This window comes from Centroberyx affinis, unplaced genomic scaffold (assembly GCF_046629955.1).
Source record: "Centroberyx affinis isolate AG114_WGS23_722 - 3 ecotype Tasmania unplaced genomic scaffold, CSIRO-AGI_Caff_v1 ptg004480l_1, whole genome shotgun sequence".
Classification (NCBI taxonomy): domain Eukaryota; kingdom Metazoa; phylum Chordata; class Actinopteri; order Beryciformes; family Berycidae; genus Centroberyx; species Centroberyx affinis.
Genome location: NW_027282137.1, coordinates 55427 through 76087, shown reverse-complemented (window position 1 = coordinate 76087; position 20661 = coordinate 55427). Strand labels below are relative to the sequence as shown.

The window sequence follows — 20661 nt, the reverse complement described above, 5'->3', positions numbered from 1 at the left end:
AGGAGGACAGAGGTGGAAAAGAGCAAACATTTAAATAAATAGTGGTATACTTGTAGGATGAAAACCAAACTAAATAAAATAATAGAATAAAAGTAAGATAAAATTAAGATAGAGTTAAGATAAAAGATAAAAGACGTAAAAAGACAACAGAAAGACGATAAAAAGATGATAAAAAGCCGATCAAGAGACAATAAAAAGCCAATAAAAGATAAAGAGACGATAAAAAGACGACATCACATAAAAGCAAGTCTATAAAAATGGGTTTTAAGAAATGATTTAAAAGAAGTCACTGATTCTGCTAGCCTTCTCTCCTCAGGCAGGTCGTCCCAAAGCCGAGGAGAAAACCCTGATGGAAAAAGCACGGTCACCTTTAGTTTTAAGTCTAGACTTTGGAACAGCCAGAAGGGCCCGCCTGAGGATCTGAGGCTGCACACCGGCTCATATGGGGTCAACATATCTGTTATGTAGCTTGGAGCCAGACCCAAACGTGCTTTAAAAGTGATCAGTAAAATCTTAAAATCGATTCTAAACCGAATAGGAAGCCAATGGAGAGAAGCCAGGATTGGGGTGACGTGATGTCGTCTGTTAGAACCAGTAAGAAGCCGAGAGAGAGTGACTTTTGGTTGATGCCATGTCTTTTTCACTGAAGCTCAGTGAAAAAGACAAGAAGTAAGAGAGGAGGAAGCTAATATTATGAAGCCTAGCGCTCTGCTGCTAACTGAAGAAATGTAATCTAGTCATACTAAGTTATCTAGGTTAGCTAGTTAGCTAACTGACCTTCCAGGTTCAAACTAGCTATACAAGCCTATAGCTATCTTGGTAAGCTAGTTAGCTAGCTGCTGACCTTCAACATCATGAATGCCATGGTCATGAATGGATTAAAAAAATAAGACATTGCCATTTATATTTTATTATTACTATTTATATGTTGACCAGAGTTCCTTCTTCACCATTCAAGTTTGCCAGTTAGCTAAGATGTAGTTCTTTAGCTCCGCCCACTGAGGTTTATCTCAACCAATCAGATTGTTTCTGCCTCCAGAGCAGCTCTGTTGAAATGTTTGTAGAGCTAAAACTCTGATCTGCTGAGGAAAATAAAAGGACATTATAAATCTACGTATGTACACTATAAATATTCACCTTCATTCAAAAAGCAATGAAACAGGGATATAGCTCGCCTGTAACTAGAGGACCTAAAAAGTATTTATCTCAAATCGACACCAAAACGTACCATTTCAAGGGTTTTTCCTTAAAGAAAGATTGTTTTGTGTTTCACACAAAGAATCTTCCAAAAACTTTTTAAAAACTATAAATACCTGTAAAACATTTTTCATAAACCTTTTCATTTGACTACTTTAGTCAGGCTCTGCAGTAGAACAGTAAAAAATAAAATCGAGAAGTTTCGTATACGCTTGTCAACCATTCACTTTTCTAATGTCAGAAGCTGTGACATCAATTGTTTCAGGTTTACACACACACACACACACACACACACTGTCTCTCATTTACTCACTCATACACGCTGCTTCAGAGACTTCAGAGAGGATTACAAGTTGCGTGTTTTCAGTGGGAAACTGTAGAAGTACATTCATTTGACCAGAGGAGATACTAAGAGCAAACACTTTATGAGTGTGAGTGTGTGTGTGTGTGTGTGTGTGTGTGTATCAGAAACTGGGACTGATACCAGATGAGTGGGGTTTACAGCAACAAGGTAATTCAGATAGTGTCCAATAAGCTGTCAATCACAGAAAAGTTGACTAAATTAACTTTTAAATAGTTTCAAATGTGCCACATGTAACATTTTGTTTCTTAAAATTAAGACCACATTTCCCATAAACCCCTTTGCTTCCTGTCTCAAAGAGGATGTCGCTACTTGTCCTCTCTCCCCCTCCCTGGTGTCGCTCAGTTTGTTTTAAAGACAATGATAACAGCCCTTGAAAACAGCTAATACACATTCAGACCAGGTAGGTTGAAGTGAATGTGAATCTATACAGTTTATAAAGAAATAAAGTTGTGTATTACTTGCAGAGTAAAATGGTTCTTCTTTTGTGCCATAAAGCAATCCAGCAGATTTCCCTCTAAATCTGATCTGGTGGATCACAATGTAAAATGCAGAGCAGAAGCTGCTAGAGGCCGACAATCTTCTCAGCAATGGTCTCGTTTGTTACGCTAATGTGTCAAAATTAATGTCGTAATGATTTTTGTTTTTGTTAAAATGCTGCATGGAGCACCTTTAAACTTACTTGGACTCGATGTATTTTATTGTGTGGCAAACCCCACCCATCTGGCACTCCAAGCAGGTTAAAACACTACGAACTATTTGATGATTTGACCCTGATCTAGTGTATATATATATATATTTATATGTGTGTGGATGAATGTGTACAAATCTATTTGTAAACTGTGTATATGAATGAATGTGCTTGTGTGTATTGTAAGTCACTGTAAGAGCGTCAGCTAAGTACTTAAAATACAAGGTGTCCGAAAAGTCTGTGATCATAGGGATAACAGTAATACCATATGTTTTACCATATGTTTTTTCTTGTTACACTTGTCTTCCCAGCACACATCAGTTGTCAGGATGGCAGAGGAGGTTAAGGCGCCAGGGTTTCTGGTCTCTGAATGGAGCTGTGGGTTTGAGTCCCACTTCTGACAAGCAGTTTCTCTATGATTCCAGGCTTTTCGGCAAACACGCTGTATAAAATGTAAAAACATGGGGGACTAAGCCACACTAAAGTGAATGCAGTTCAGAGGGTTTTTGTATCTCTTGGTTGTCCTCTCTGTCCTCTCTGTTCTGTTAGTTAGCTGGTGAGTTAGAGCGACCAGTGTTTCCATTGTGTGTCGTCGTCTCCTCGATGCTTCTCGATTGGCCGGCTGAGTAGATGTCGGCGTTTTTCCACTGGCTGTTGTGTTACGCTGTTTCAACCAAGACCGGGGTCAGCAATAATTCTACAAAAGAAATATAATCAGAATCACATTAACCAACAAGAAAAATAAATGGGCAGGAATTAGTCTTGGGGTAATTGTTGCAGAGACATGTCGACAGCTAATATAGTCACGCAGTACATACTGACACACATGGATAACGGAATTTAAGGTCAATCATCAATTTTGTCAAATGCTTAGATCAAGCAGCACTAGCACAGAACATTCACCTGCATCTGCATGCATCAGGACATTAGGTTTTTGTGACAGATATAGCAGAGTATCATCGGCGTATACGTATATATTTACATTCAGCATTTATTTCCATCACTGTGTAGGCTTCAACATTTCTTGAAGACTCCTTTTTTCTACAATACACAACACACTAGCTATATAAAGTAAGGTTTTCTACACACTATGTAAGATTGCCTTGTGTGATTAATACAGAAATTTCTCTAAAATATCTTATCCAAGCTAATGTATGGGACAGACAGTGGTTTACTTACAGAAGTGGCTTCGCCCTCTTGTGTCAACATGTCAATTCCCGCCAGCTGCTCCAGGATCAGGCTGCTGTTGCTCACCTGTACAAGGAAGGCCACAACACACACAAACACTTAGTGTCTATGTGTGTTTACATGACAACTGCTGACAAATTTAGCATTATTCCTGGATACTGAGGAGCGCTCTAATTTTGGAATTGGACTGATTTGAAATTCTAGTTCTAGTTCTGACCAACTAGTAATGCTTGATCCATTAACAAAATGGTTTTGCTCTAACACACATCAATATAGAACTTTTAAAGAAATATTAATATGTCGACACTGAAAAAGGCTGCATGTTTGAAAGGGGTGTATTTCTCATCTTCACCCAAAAAATCTGAACTGCAAAGATTGAAAAGTTGGTTAGGTAAATTAATTGAATTGATTCAGTTAACAATTGGTGTTTGTATGCGTCACACTGGTGATTTCTTCAAAGCAACAAGAGAAACAGATTTTCAGCTCCCTCTCTCTGCTCTGGTAAAAGAAAGAAAGAAAGCTTCCTACTGACTACTTGAAATGCCCTGTAGTGCCACCAGAGTTAAAACAAATTATGAGAAATGAAATAAAATACATTAAAAATAAATCAAATACTTACAAAAGAAACAAAATAACTCATACATGGGGTTTACGAGTTGACATGACATAGAAAATAGCTTGCAGTGTCAGAGTAACAAAAAGACATTGTGCCTCTCACCTGCTCGGCAGCCATGGAGGTCATGGAGGTCATGGAGGTCATCTGTCCGGACATTTGGTTCATGTTTCCACCATTGCTGGCCATGGCAACCAGGTTCATGTTGTTGCTGCCATTGTACATTCCTCCATTGGGCTGTGGGGCATACTGGGACTGGGACTGCTGGGAGTACAAACTGGAAAGAAGAGAGAGTATACAGTCGTCAGTGCAAGATTTAATTTTGACTTGTGGCAAAACTCACACTACAGCACTGTTTGACTGACTTCAAGATATTTTTTAAGCTTGGTGTGATAACCCGCAAAAAACAAAGCTATGACCCCAATCTATAACATTTATGTGAGACAATCTGGGGTCAAATCTGCCCTTAAAGATTTGTCACACTCATAGCCAAGTAGAGAAATATTACTTATTGGTTTATTACTATGTGGGGGGTGGTAAAGGAATGCCGGATTTCAAAATTGATTTATCTGCTGCATGGGGTCATGATCCCAACTCAACCAAATAGCTGTGATCGGAGGATCCCACTTGAAAACCTTGATGACATACACCTCTTTCCTCTAACATCCAGCCTAAGGATGTTTACATCATATCCGGTGAATTGGTAAACTCTTCTGACCTGTTGCCGGTGGAGACGTTGGTGGGTTGGGGCCAGCCGTTGTGCTCGATGCTGGCCTGGTAGCCGGAGGCCCCCTGGTTGTGGCCCTGGGGGTGGGGTTGGCCCTGGCTCTGCTGCAGCATGGCGCTCGGACCCTGCCCCATCCTGGGAGACAGGAGGGGGCTCTGGGGGGTGGCGGCCCCGCCTGGGAAGCCCGACCCTGGATCCTGCTGCTGCTGCTGCTGCTGCTGTTGCTGCTGCTGGCTCATCCCTGGAGGTTGGACGGAGACAAGAGTCGTAAACTGGATGTTTATGTGGAGAAGCTTGATAACCAGGGTGGGAACCGACCGCGGCCACCAACCAAATACTGACACATTTTACCTGTGGCGGGTAAGTTACAGACCTTTAGACATTTGAAGATGTTATTCTCTGTCAAAATCTATTCTAAAAAATGTGGCTGATGTAGTAGTTTGGGACGTCCCAGCCACTGCAGCTGGTGGACAAAAATCTCAGAGTTTCCCACAGTAATGTTGCATTCAATACTAATGGGAACTGGGAAATGTCTCTCCTCTAAACCAGAGGGGAGAATGAGAAGAGCACAGGGTGGAGATTTGCAAATTGTGTGTGTGTGTGTGTGTGTGTGTGTGTGTGTGTGTGTGTGTGTGTGAATTGTAGCTGTAAGTTCCAGTTCTCAGCAAGGTGGACCAATGGTTTGATCGACCATCCTATCATCAGAAAATCACAGGTTCAATCCCAGCAACAGCCGATCTGTCCGTCCCTGTCGAAGTGTCTTTGTGCAGGACATTGAGTTCTTTACTGCCCCTGACCTCTGACCCCTCTGGTGAAATGCCTGCATGTATATGTGTTTCAAAGGGAGATAACAATATCAATTGAAGTTGAAAAGTACTGTCTCCAATTCCAATATTCTCATGATCCTGTCCTCTCCTTTCATCAGAAACTTCCCAAAATTGCCTTGAACATTTCTCTAGAATCAATGTTTTAGTCAGATGAGATTCAGTATGCATTCACAACAAACTGTTCCATTATTGCGGTTGGTGTGACAACAGACATGTGAAATCAAACACATGGAAAGAAGTGGGAGGGGGAAGAGGAGATTTCTGGTGCATCCAACACTACCACAACTACCACAACCATTAACCTACACATACACATATGTCCACACAAATTTGGTCTATTAGTCTCCTGATTGGTTTATTATGTGGGTTAAAATCATAGAAAAGAAGAGGAAATTGGATGGGGTGTTAGTCTGAGTTCAAAACCAGAAACATATGTGACAAATCTGGATCTGCACAAGACAACAAATCCACCGCTAGAAGAAGCACAAGAGATTGGCACCAGATTACAGTCATGCAACCACCAAGCAAGCCAAATCAACCTCCAAAAAACATAAAAATGGAATTAAAATTAAAATAACCCAACAAAGATGATTGTAACATTTGATCACCATCACCACGACAAAAAACAGAAGACGCCTCCACGGACGACGCTGCTGCGCTCGTATCGTATACCTGAACTGGCGAACTGGAAGGCACTGTGCTGCATTGGCGGACTCAAAACCCCGCCGTACTGCCCGCCTACATTTCCCAGCATGCCCTGGCTAGCCAGATGAGCGCCGGGGGACAGAGGAGAGGAGAAGGGGCTGGAAGAGCCGGGATGAGGAGGATGAGGATGAGGAGGAGGAGGAGGAGGAGGAGAGGGCAGGCCGGTACCGTAGCTGGAGGCCGGGTAGGGGAACTGCTGCTGGTTGCCGTGCGGGAGGCGCGGGTTGCCGCCGCCCATGGGTACCGGCGCCGGGACGCCGCCCCCGCCCGGCATGTTGGGCGGCACGTTGATGCCCTGCGCCCGCATCATCATGGCGCGCTGCTGGTGCACGTGTTGCTGCTGCTGCTGGCGCTGGCGCAGGTGGTTGCTGAGGTACTCGCGCTGACGCTGGGCCAGCATCTGGGCGTTCAGGCTTCCCTGCAGGACCAAACACACCGTTAACACCCATGTAGACTCGATATGACAGGGGAGGGGCCATTCATGAACTGAACTGAGATTCCAATTCATTTCCTGAAGCTGAAATAGGATTGGAATGTCACCCAGCTCTAAGGAAACAGAGTTAGAATTGAATTGGAATGACAGGAAACAGAATTGAATTCCATTAAATTCCAAGAAACTTGACTTGACTTCCTAAACCAGTGGTTCTCAAAGTGGGGTCTGGGGACCCCCAGGGGTCCTTGAGGGGGTTCCAGGGGGTCCCTAGCAAAAAGGGCAATCATTTATTTTCACTATAATTCCATCCATAAGTAACACAATGACAGAATGTATGACTATTTTGGTCATGGGTTTCATACACTTTCTGTAATAAAACATCTAAAAGCAAAAATCTTATCAGATGGGGGACCCTGGGACAAAATCTTATCAAATGGGGGTCCGTGGTCTAAATTGTGTCAGTTTAGGGGTCCTTGACGTGAAAAAGTTTGAGAACCACTGCCCTAAACATAGCAAGTCAAAATCAAAGTTATGAATCAAACATTATGAATCAAATAAAAGACAGTTCAACAAATCAAATACACTCAATCATAATGTAAGACACTAAGTAAGAGAAAGACACATGGACAGAGAGAGTAAGAGAGAAAGACATACACCTGGACAGAGAGACAGATAAAAGACACAGAGACAGAGAAACAGCTGAGAGACGTTGGACTGACCTGGTTTGGTACGTTAGACCTTAGAGGTAGATTCATGTTGGACACTCCGCTCATCTGGTTCACCATTGGCTGACGGTTCTGCTGAGGAGACAGCGACAACCAATGAAAGATCAGAAATAAATTTTGAGTCCAGAACATCAGCTGGACAAGTTAATTGTAACAAACTCCATTTTGTAGGCATAGTCAATCATGAGTCCACTTCACATCAGAAATTGAGTCTATTTATATCCTCGGGTAAGCAAGTTTTTGTTGTCAAATGATATTAGCTGCAGGGACTGAGCTTGGGGTTTAGTAGGCCTTTTTTCCTGTTTTCTTCCAGTTTTTAGTAATGTTTTTTGGTAAATTTTCTATGTGTGTGTATGTGCACATACAGCACATATGATTAGCAGATGGAAAACATCCTTTTCCATATCACCATCTGAAGTCACAATCTAGCTTTATTTTACTGTTCCTTAACACCTTCAAAATGCATTTAATACTTGTGCCTGTCAGTGTTTGTATATTCTAGTCCTGAAGATCAAGGAGTTGAGCAAGGCACTAACGCTGTCAGGGTTAGTGGTTTGATTCCAATGGGGAACGCACACTGTGAATAAAAGCATCCACCGAATGGCAGATGTTATGTATCATAGTCAAGTCAGTCCATCAGTTCAAGAATTCATAATGTCTCCAGTTGCATGAAGTTTCAAAGTTTCACTTTGGTTTTCAGTGACAGGCCTACCTGAAGTTTACATTTGAATAACAGATTAGTTTTCTCTGAATAAATCTCAGATAACCTCCTGCATGTTGCGCTCTTGCATTACTAGTAAAAATGTATTGATGTTTTGGTGTTAAAACCTTCGTCAGAGTGACTCATTTGTATATTTAAAGAACACAGTATCCAGGTGTTTGTTTGAAATTTTCTGCAAGGCTTTGTCCTCCCTGTCTCCCACCGGCACCTGCACAAAGACAAGAATAGCTGTGCAAAGGACGAGTCACATCTGAATAAATTGCTAAAATCATCAGTGCTATTTTAGTCAATATCCTGTTCTCCCTCAACTCTCCACCAGGTGGCGACTGAGACTCATAAACCCTCAAATAATGTCTGTTTTACTCTTAAAGGGTTCCTGTCGTGAGAATTAAGAGGAAACAAACACTTTTAGGAGACAGATCAGCGTTTTAAAAGTCACATCAGGGCAAAAACACCTTGTGACCAAACATGATGGCATGGTGGCAAATATAAGAAACACAAATTTAGTTCTATATATCTGGACAGTATGTGTGTGTGTGATTGACTGAGCGTGTGAGTGTATGAGTGAGTGAGTGAGTGTGTGTGTGTGTGTGTGTGTACATGACGTGTGCTCATCATTAAATGTCGTGCCACCAGGCAAATGAAACTCGCTCTTTTGCACCGAGTGTGAAAATAAAATAAAATATATGAGCGTGGGCCAGTGCTCTGGCCCACACTGCTTTGTTTTGTATTTGTGTTTCCAACAGCGTCTTTTTCATGGTGATGAGCTTTAGTTCTTTCTGAAAGCAAAACAAGGATTGCGGGACTTAAAATTTGCTGCCTATGTGTCAAGATAAGATTCATTGTTAAAGTTCTCGAGTCACAATTTGAATTGCTTGAGACTCGACTTGATGCATGAAGAGAAGACTAGAGACTTGACTTGACTTGGGTTCTGGTGACTTGGGACTTGACTCTGACTTGTACTTTGATGACTTGAAAAGGTTTCTAAAGTCTTGACTTGAGATCTTGTGTTTGTGTAAATGACTCAGATTGAAAGTGATGAGATTTGTTCCAGCAGACGACTGAATTTAAATTCTGTTTTCTGAATTTGTATGAAATGATTGAATTTATTGAAGTTGAAACCGATTATAGAAATCAAACTCATGATGCTCTTACCAAGTTTTTATCCTATTAAAACCATATTATATTGAAAAGTCCTAGATATTTAGTTTTCTTTAAGATATTAAATTGATACTGGACTGATTTGTTCTGACTTGACTTGCTGTTCTACATTTAGACTTGAGACTTGACATTAATGACATGGACTTGACTTGGACTTGACTTGTTAATCTACATTTAGACTTGGGACTTGGCTTGAGACTTGTGCCTCAAGACTTGAGACTGACTTGGGACTCGAGCAAAGTTGAAACCTATGTGTCAGTGAAAGCTGTGTGTTGTGAGTTCAGGTCTTCCTACCAGCTGGGCCTGCAGTCTGTGCTGCAGCTGGAGCCTCAGGTTGTTGGGTTGTGGGGGTGCGACGGGAGCGGGCCCCCCCGGCCTCATCCCGGCCGGTCTGACCCCTCCTCCCCCGGGCATCCTCATCATGGGGGGGTAGCCGGCGGGCGTCCTGTGCTGGCCCAGCTGGCCGTGGAAGCCGGCGTCCGGCGGCAGGCTGTAGCCGTGCGGTGCGCCGTACTGCTGACCGTACACAGGAGGCTTCAGACCGACCGCCGGGTCTGAGCCCACATACTGGTCCTGGTCTGACGGAGGGCGCTACAGGGAGGGGAGACACACACATACACACACACACACACACACACAGATACACACACACAGATCCACATGCACAGACAGAGACACACAGAGAGACAGATATACATGCATAAGTAGGAATTAACCAACATTGACTTTCTTATTTGGTTTCTGATAGTGAAGACAACATGGAGCAGATCGAAGAAACACCATCCGCTCAAAATGTTATCTTCTCCTTTTCAATAATGGACAAATTAGACAAAATTAGACAAATTAGCTTTTCTTCCTAATCTAACAAAGCCATTTCCAGTTCCAAATCACTATCCACCGTCATTCTCAGTGTTCTATTTCAGAGAATGTAAACTCGATTACTTTTTGTTTTTCTTCTAGACAGAATGCAACAAAGCACGACACTGCCATCTAGTGTTTCGTTGGTCTACATGCAGAACCACCGATGCAGAACTGTAAATACTCCCACCGCTACAGACACCGTAATCAAGCCACAGCGACACTTGGAACTCAAAACTGTAGCCTAGACTTTAGTCTTGAGTCTAGCCTGAAGGGTTGGAGGCTCACCTGTACGGCCAGAGTGGGGATTCCCAGCATCTTGTCGATCTCCTCCAGCCCCTCGAAGTCCTTCAGCACCGAGTACAGCTGGTTCAGCAGGGCCCCTTCGTCCGGGTGGCCCTCGGGCCCCGGACCGCAGCAGACCCCCCCCTCCTCCTGGGGGACGCCGTACGGCGGCCTGGATTATAACACAATGACATCATCACTCAGGGTTCGAGGGTTAAGACTGAGGCTGCGTTCTCAACACAGAAGGGGGCTGAGCTGTATCCGGACAGGACGAGCATCGTACCTGTTTTGGTTTCCATAGTGATCCATGGCCATCATTCGGTCTGGCCACGGCGCCGTCTGATTGGGCGGTGCCTGCTGCTGAGGGTAGGCGGGGTTTGGCATCTCCATCTCTGATTGGACAGACAGAGAAGAGAAGTGTTGATGTCAGTTTGCCTATCTATATTCAATGCCTATCCATCTATCTATCTATCTATCTATCTGCTCATCCATGCATCATTTATTTACTCATCCCTCCATCCCTCCGTCTCACCGTTGCCCATCATCTGCATGTTGACCATGGCTCTGGCTCCAGGCGGACCGCTGCCTCTCATGGGGAGCGCGGTGTTCACGTTGGGGACCATGCGGCCGGGTCCGACCCCCTGGCCCATCATCTGCCCCACGGCGCCCCCCATGGGCCCCTGGGGGCCCCAGCCCTGCTGCATGGGCCCCCTCACTGACCCGCCACTCAGCATGCCTGGTTGTAGAAGAAGAGGATATGGAATGTTTTTAGTGACATTATTTATTTATTTATGGTTTATTTGATAGGGACAGATACAATATACATAGACAAACTGAAAACAGCTATCCGATGCAAGTATCATAGTGTTTATAGCGGATGCTAATTTGCAAAACCCGTCCCTAGAAGGGCTTTTGTGAAAATAAGAGATTGAAACAGTGAGGTAAAAAGAAGGTAAACCGAGTACAGCAAGATACAATAGAGCACAAGGTAAAAAAAAATAAAGAAGAAAAAAAAAAGGTAAACTGAGTACAACAAGATACCATAAAACACACATTTAGTAGTAACATAAGTACAGAAAACTAGACATGAGTACAAGTTTGTTGAATTAACCAGGATTTGGTAACTCTTAAAAGTGGTAAAGTTTTTCAGTCATTATCTCCCTGCACTGACAGATATAATAGCTCTGCTGCTTTCAATACATTCCACTATTTTCAGGAGAAACTTGTGTAATGACTTTTGCTTGAAACAGGGGAAATTGTCTTGAAAAAAGTTCAAATAATTTGACTAGAAATATCCTGAAATAACTGCTGTCAAGTCCAGTTTTTTAACACTACAAAAAATATCCACTGGTCATTTGTCTTCACCTGCGTTGGCCATAGCTGCCTGGCTGGGCATGCCGCCGTGGGTTCCCATCATGCCTTGCTGCTGCTGCTGTTGCTGCTGCTGCTGCAGGAGGGAGTAGGGGCCGTTGTGCCTGTGTTGAGGAGGGAAGGGCCTGGCGGGGTTGGGGTTGGGGCCCAAACTGCCGTCCAGAGACACGCTCCGGACCGGGGCCGCGCCTCGCCCCGGATGGACCAGCCGCGCTCCGTTAAAGTCTGGAGGGAAGACATTTCGATTTTTAATCATACTGCATATATTCCATATTTTTTGTATTTTTTCATTTTTCAGATGCTACGTGTTGCATTTTAACATCAATAACTCTTTACCGCATTCATTTTTAGACATTTGTATAATCAATGTAAAAAATATAATACAAGACTACTTTTTCATTTCCTCTTTGTTTCAGAATGTTCTATTGCTGTAATTTTGCACACCTTGCATACAAGCTGTAATTCATATATTTTCATATTATACATTCATACATTTCTACTTTATACTAATGCTTACACTGATAGTGAAAATTGTGTTATGTTTACCCACCTCTGCTCTATTCCTTTTATATTCTATTTTACTTTAAAGCTTCTTATACTTATCTTCAAGTTCAAGTTCAAGTGTGTTTATCTGTCATATACACAGCACACACAGGGTAAACAGTGCAATTAAATGCTTGTATGCTGGGTCCTCTCAGTATATAACACAATATAATCCCCAGAAATAAATAAAGAATAAAAAAAAAAGGATACAGTTAAAATAAAAAAAGAGAAGGTTAGAGGAAAATAAAAGTGTTTGAGTCTGTAGCAAATCACTTATTGCTGCCAGAGAATACAAATTTTGTGAGTTCAAGAGTCTGATGCCATGTGGGTGGAAAAGTTGGAGAGAAGTGTGTGTCTGACGAAAGACATCGAGTCACTGACACTGCAAATCTTTATCATCATCGGTATAGATCAGTGGTTCTCAACGTGGGGTCCGGGGACCACCAGGGGGTCCCCAGGAAATTGATGAATTGTATAAACTTCAGCATTATTTAATTTACAGGAAATGAACACAATTAGAGAATGTAGAAGAATGACTGTTTTGATCATAGTTTCTCTGTTATCTCTCTACCTACAATATAGATAGATGGAATTCTGGACAAAATCATATCTGACAATAAAAATATTCTCAGATTTGGGACAAAATCTCATCAAATGGGGGTCCGTGGCTCTAATGTGGACTAAATTAGGGGTCCCTGATATGAAAAAGGTTGAGAATCACTGGTATAGATCATAACATTTTTCAAGACCTTCAAAATCATCAAAGTGACTCACGTGCGGGGCTGATGCCCTGGAAGGCTCTGTGCTGGGCGGGGGGGTTTCCTGTGGGGGGGCTGCCGCCGCTGTCCGCCATCTGCAGGATGTCGCTGATGATGGTCTGTTTGTCCACGGAGGAGCCCGGGGGCACCGAGGAAGAGGAGGAGGAGGAAGGGCAGGACGCCCCTCTGGCCGGCGGCTGGCCCGGGAACAGCTGCTGCTGCTGGCCGCCGCTCTGCAGGTCGTCCAGCAGGTCCTCCAGCTCACTGGTCTGAGGTCAGCCGCACACAGACACAGGGATTAGAGAGACAGTGGAAGGATGATATTCTGAGAAAAAAACTGTTTTGCTGAGACTGAAGTCAGAAATTTACGAGGAAAAAAACTCGAAACTCGAAATTCCGTAAATTTCAGAGTTTTTTCTTGCACATTTCTGATTTTTTTTCTCACACATTTCTGAGTTTTTTATCTCACAAATTTCTTAATTTAATCTCTTAAAATTAATGAATTACTTTACTTATTACTACCCAAGAATTATGTCGAGCTCAGCCACATTACCAGCATCAGTATCTAATTAACTACAGACACTAAATCTTTGAGTTAAGGTTTTTAATAAAGACAGAGCCTACGGCATTCAATTCAGACTTTCTGAGTTGTATTTTCCACTTTGTCCGCTTGTTCGTGTCGCTGTGTTGTAATTCTGATATTTCTGACAGGACTTGAAGGCAGCAGAAGATGAGGGGGATCAAGAAATCCTGGTAAAATCCTTCATTCATTTTAAAACCATAGATCTCCACCACAGGGTTTTCCTCAGGATGTAAAGAGTTGATCCTGCTTTAATAAAAAAATAAAGTATTTTCAAGCCCATCCATTCATTTTCAAAATTTCAAGGCTTTATTTCACTTTTCACAAACTTTCAGGGATTTTCGAGGCCGGTGTGAGCCTCGATTTGAAGCAAACTGCCATCAGAAGAAAACCTTTCTTATCGTCTTATCTTATTTTCAGTGACAGCCAAGTATTTTTGAAACGTTATTCTGCTTTTCAATGGGCTTCACAGACGCCAAGGTGATGAAACTGTCTCCACCTTTATGGAAACTTTCAGTTGAAGTGAAACCATAAAAAACATCACATCAGTAGCTACATGCTGTAACAAAAGCTAATTCTAATATTTAGCCTATTCCTACTTTTTAAAATCACATAAAATACTCAATCATTTTCCAAAATGATCATCTTCCTATGTTATAATTCCTCTGACATTATTTTAAAAACACATTTTAAACACGTTTTTCTTTACTTTACTTTCTTTTTTTTTTTTGGTGGAATATTTGTCCAAAATATGTGTAAGGCTACTTGTTTCTTATGTTTTTGTCTATTTTAGCATTTAATGTAATGAATGGTAAATATGTAGAAAACAATGAAAAATGATGCCTGATTTGGAGATGAAAACTCCACTGAAGAATAAAAAAAAATAAAAAACTTTTGGCTCTAAACACATGTCTATCATTTAAAGTCTCAGTTCATTAATCTCAGTGTGAAAGCTTCGGTGACGGACGGCGCTCACACTCAACTTTGAAAGAAACTGAAAACTCCCTTGAGTGTAACAGTGTAAAGTCACCCCCCCCCCCCCCATCCACACACACACACACACATTAATGGAACGTTCCGCTGCCCCCCCCCCCCCCCCTTTTTTAGACAGGAATGGTTTCCTCCGGCCCGTTTGGCTGATGAATAGAGGAGGAGCTAAAAATAAACCGCCGGCGCTAATGAGGTCATGTGTGATGTAAGACACACTCACAGCTCTGTTCAGCTGGCGTACACACACACACACACACACACACACACACACACAGTGAACACACACTCTAACACTCCAGCATGGATACACGCTTTCACAAAGATAAACACACTCACTCAGATACACACACTAATATTAACACACACTTAGCGTGACCGACACTCTTAACACTGTCACACACAAAGATACACAACGATACCGACACACACACACACTTTCACATGCCGTCACACACACACACACACACACACACACACACACACACACACACACACACACACACACACACACACACACACACACACACACACACTCAACAATGCTACACACACTCTTCCATGCTCTTCCATACACTCACAAAGTTACACACACTGTCACATGCTCGCTTTGTCACACACGGATACACAGGCTCTTAATGCGGACACACACACTCTAACATAGACACACACACTCCAACATACAGTAGATACACACACTCTAATAGAAATGCACACACTTAACTAAGATACACACACTAACATGAATACACACTACAACATAGATACACACACTCTAACATGAATACACACTTTAAACATAGATACACACACTCTAACATAGATACACACACTCTTAATTAAGATACACACACTCTAACATGAATACACACTGTAACATAGACACACACACTCCAACACAGACACACACACACTCTAACATAGACACACACACTCCAACATAGATACACACACTCTAACATAGACACACACACTCCAACATAGATACACACACTCTAACATAGACACACACACTCCAACATAGATACACACACTCTAACATAGACACACACACTCCAACATAGATACACACACTCTAACATAGACACACACACACAGTCTAACATAGATACACACACTCCAACATAGACACACACACTCTAACATAGATACACACACTCTAACATAGACACACACACACTCTAACATAGATACACACACTCTAACATAGATACACACACTCTAACATGAATACACACACTCTAATACGAATGCACACACTCTTAACTAAGATACACACACTCTAACATAGATACACACACTCTAACATAGACACACACACACTCTAACATAGATACACACACTCTAACATGAATACACACACTCTAACATAGATACACACACTCTAACATAGATACACACACTCTAATACGAATGCACACACTCTTAACTAAGATACACACACTCTAACATGAATACACACACTCTAACATAGATACACACACTCTAACATAGATACACACACTCTAATACGAATGCACACACTCTTAACTAAGATACACACACTCTAATGAATACACACTCTAACATAAATACACACACTCTAACATAGATACACACACTAACATGAATACACACACTCTCTTAACACGGATACAAATGCTCTAACACGGATACACTCACACCCTCTGCCTCTCACACATGTACACAGGCAAACGCACATGCATACTCACACGCTCTCCCTCCCATCTCTCACACGTGTGTGCAGACACACACACACACACACACACACACACACACACACACACACACACACACACACACACACACACTCCCTCCCTCTCTGTCTGTATAGTGACAGGGTGACCTGCTGTTTGTCAGCTACTTTGTTATTTTGCTTCACCTTTCTCGCTCTCTCTTTCTCTCTCTCCTTCATATCTACTCTGCTCCTCCTCCTCCTCCCCTCCTCTAATCTCGTTCTTCCTCTCTCTCCTCCTCCTCCTCTCCTCTTCCTCTTCTCTTCCTCCGCCTGCTCTTTAACTCCATCTAGCTCTTCCTCTTTCAGCCTTCTCTTCCTCCTTCCTTACATGCAAACACAGACACAAACAGACTTATTCATGTTCAATATTTCCCTTTTTTGGACAGATATCTCTCTCTTTCTCTGTCTCTCTCTCTCACACACACACGCACACACACACACACACACACACACACACACATACATACACACACGCACACACACACACACAAATGAGGCGATGAAAGCCCACAGAAGTGGCTGTAACAACACTGGCTGGGCAGCTGTTGTCTATAGACGGGTGCCAGACATCTTCTGGTCTTCTGGGAGGTTTGTTCACACACCCACACACACACACACACACACACACACACACACACACACCTACACCCACTTACTTACTTACTTACACCTATATGCTGAGCCATATAAACAGAACTCCTACGTGTTCCTTGCCAGAATGTCTTGTGTTTCACATGCACACACTTTCTCATTTTTGGTTTCCCTTTCTCTGACTCACGCCCACATACACACCCCCCAAACACACACACACACACACACACACACACACACACACTAAGCCCTATAAACAGTACTCCTCTGCATCCCTTGCCAGAGTGTCTTGTGTTTCAGGGAGGGTCCTGACGCCCGCCCGCCTGCCAGCGGCTGCCTAAAGAGGAAATCAACACGGAGCCAACAAACATCGGACCGAGCCAAACGCCCAGCGAACGCCAAGCGTCAGCTCAGCAGCTACTGTACTTCTCACTCCCAGGTGTTTATAGGCGCTCAGCTTACCACTCAACACTTCACATGCAGACATCTTTCCAAATTCACTGTTAAATACGGCAATATGTCAAAGTGTGAAGTGGACGTTTCCAGAGGTTCATATAGGTTGATTTTTACAGCCCCGTAACACAAAATTACCATCATATACACTGCCAGTCAAAACTCTGGACCCACTTGATTGATTGTTCTATGTTTCCCATGATCTTAAAGCCATTTTGATCTAAAGGCTTCTGCTTAAATGCTTGAAATTGGACAAATATAAATAGTGAAGTTGATCCTATGTATGAATTTCTTTCCAAAGCCTTTGCCTTGCCATCAAGGCAAAGGGCGGCTACTTTAAAGAATCTTAAATATAAGATAGTTTTGATTTGTTTAGCACTTTTTTGGTCGCTGCATAATTCCATTTGTGTTAGTTCATAGTTCTGATGTCTTTACTGTTATTCTAAAATGTGAAAAATAGCAAAAATAAAGAAAAATGTGTGTGTCATTTCCGCTATGAATGCTCAAAAGCCTCCTTCTTAAGCCAAAAAAGCAGTTTTATTATTTCAGTATTTAGCATGGTGATATATCAGCTCTTCACTAGACGTTTCTGTTGGATCTCTGCTTTAATTAGCTAGCTTACTCCTCTACTTTGTGAAAATGTGACTTTATTGTTCATGTCAAATACAGGCCACAAGACAGGAGGGGTGAGTCGATGTTTTTGCAATTCCTACTGGTTGCTGATAGAGATCATAGATTACTTAATGCCCCTTTAAAGCTTACGTCACGTAAAGTTGACTATAATGAATGATCATAATCACTCACCTGGTCGGCCATGTTGAATCCAGCTTCATGTTTCTCTGTCTTAATGTTGGACATCTTCAACCCGTCGGCAGGTTCCATCTTGATGCCTTTCTCCTGGATGCCGTTATCATCCTTATCCAACAGGTAGCGAAGCAACGCGTTGTCCTTCTTTTTGGGGCTCCCCGGCTCCTGTTTAGCGACCAGCTCACCCAGGGCGGCCATGTTGTCCCCCGCGGCCGACTCCGGGCCGATGGGGTCTTTTCCAGTAGCTTCAGCCGTTAGCTTGGCGAGCTCCACGGGCGAGGTGCTGTTCTGCAGCAACCTGTGCAGAATTTTGTGTTTCTCCTTTAAAGAGGTGGAGTGGTTGTTATGCCCCGCCCCTAAACCAGCCCCGGGCACCCCCCCGACTCCACCCATGTGGTCCTTACAGTTCGGGTCGTCCCCCAGGGTGCCGTGTGGCGAGCAGGACTCGGCGTGTTCAGACTTGTTGGTGAGGAGCTGGAGGAGCTTGGTGTGGCCTTTGCTGTTCAGCAGGCGGTTCGGGGCGTCGCTGAGCTCCGCTAGCCTTCCGTTCCCCCCGAAGCCTTCTGGGATGCCGTCACTCCCCTCCCCCTGCTCCCCCTCCTGGTTCTGGGACGACACCGAGTCTTGCTGCTCCCCGAAACTTCCAAATATGTCGGCCTCCAAGCTAGCATTGTTCTTGGCTAGCTGGCTAGCATTGTTGCTGCTGTGAAGGGGGCTCTGGAGGCCGGCCGGGTCCCTGTCAGGTGACTGCCCCTCGGCGAGTCCCTGGGAAACCTCGTGGCCCTGGCTGAGGGCCTGCAGCGCACTGAGGGAGCTGTTGCTGTACCCATGGCCACTTCCTGGTCCTGTGCTGCTGCATACAGACGCTGGGGAGTGGAGGCCACCCGCCGGGGAGAAAGGGCCGGAGGGATGAGGGGGGAGGCGGGGGCTGCTGCTGCTGCTGGCCACCATGCCGGGGCTCTGGCGGTGGCGAGGAGACGACACGGCACCCTGGACCCCCGACGTGACGCTCGGGCTTCCCTGGGACGAAGGGCTACCCAGCTTGAGCGCGTGGCTGCTTCCCTGAGGCGTGGGCGCCCGGCCCGACGCGCCACCCTGACACCCGAAACCGCGGCCGGGGGCCGAGGCGGGGTGGTGGGTGTTGCTGCTGACGGTGGCGTCAGGAGACGGGGAGGGGCCACCCGCGCTGGGCGGGGTCATGGAGGACGCACCGCTCACTGCCTTGGCCATGGCCTGACCACCAGGTGCGTCTGGGTTCATGCCGCACATGCTCTGCTCCCTGGAACAGAAATAACATTTGTATTTGTCAATCAAAATTGACAAATCAAAAAATGTTTGTCACAATATCTGATATCCGGCATTTGGAACAAAACTGACGCTACTTCTTCTAAATGATTGATGATTTTTTCTTGTAAGAAAAAATAGTGGTATATAAGTCGTTAGTTGACAGAATGGCATTGTTTTTACAGACTAAATTCTTTATATTTTACAGATATTTCCCCCCAAAAAGACTGCATAGCATTTTGGAATAAGAAAAGTTCTTCAATACACTATGGATAGGCTAAATAACTGTCCTGTTCACCAATCCAGTTCCACCATCACTCATGCCATAACTCATAAAACAGATAGCAGCTCTAAAGTAGTGTACTCAACTAAGCAAACAATCACATAACAAGGCCTAAAGCTGGAGCAGAGAAAGAGAGAGCTTTAAACATGGATCGGCTTCAGGCTCACACCAAACACACAAAGCTCTCATTGTGCCGAGCACTGGAGCGACAATTTTGAATGTGAAACTTGTGTAAGTAAAGGCCAAGTTCACGCCGTTGATCCCCGAATGCTCCGGGTAACAGTCCTGGCATTGTTTTCTGACCGCTGTCCAATTCCCGACCCGGGACGGTCATACCAACGGCTGGACGTCTGTTGGGTCGCGGCCGGTCCCAGTGGTGGGAGGGAGGAATGGGGTACTGTAGACCGGACTGGCTGGTAGTACTTGTGTCAGTTTTGGTCTACACATATGGCAACGGTTCTGAATAACAGGCTCTTTGTTCCTAATCCATATTACAGTATCCCCTCTTTGTCCAAATCAAGAGGGAAACTATGTACACACACTGTAAGAGAACATGTGACAGACACACAGACTGATAGGAAAAGGCAGTAGGGAGAGATACACTGCAAGAAAATATCCATTTTATCCATTTAGTCTCATATTCTCTCATAAAATCTTGTAAAATTCTGCCAATGGGGGTGAGATAATTCCACTTGTTTCTAATGCAGTTATACTTAATTCAGGAATTTTCTATAAACAGATGTCACCGTGTTAAAACAAGACAAATCACTCCAC

The 20661-nt window shown here is 43.7% G+C and overlaps 1 protein-coding gene across 1 annotated transcript in view; it reads right to left on the bottom strand.

Moving 5' to 3' along the window:
* Positions 1-2883: 2883 nt before the first annotated feature.
* LOC139665183 (nuclear receptor coactivator 2-like) overlaps positions 2884-20661 on the bottom strand; it is a 34533-nt gene continuing 16755 nt past the window's right edge. Inside the window, exons 9-21 of the mRNA XM_071544168.1 lie at positions 18318-19590; positions 13181-13433; positions 11858-12088; positions 11025-11228; positions 10776-10884; positions 10496-10664; positions 9644-9940; positions 7462-7539; positions 6277-6727; positions 4769-5018; positions 4156-4327; positions 3429-3503; positions 2884-2946 (exon numbers count right to left, since the gene is read on the bottom strand). Of these exons, the coding sequence (XP_071400269.1) occupies positions 2935-2946; positions 3429-3503; positions 4156-4327; positions 4769-5018; positions 6277-6727; positions 7462-7539; positions 9644-9940; positions 10496-10664; positions 10776-10884; positions 11025-11228; positions 11858-12088; positions 13181-13433; positions 18318-19590 (3574 nt within the window). The 3' untranslated portion in view covers positions 2884-2934. The remainder of the gene's footprint in view (positions 2947-3428; positions 3504-4155; positions 4328-4768; positions 5019-6276; positions 6728-7461; positions 7540-9643; positions 9941-10495; positions 10665-10775; positions 10885-11024; positions 11229-11857; positions 12089-13180; positions 13434-18317; positions 19591-20661) is intronic.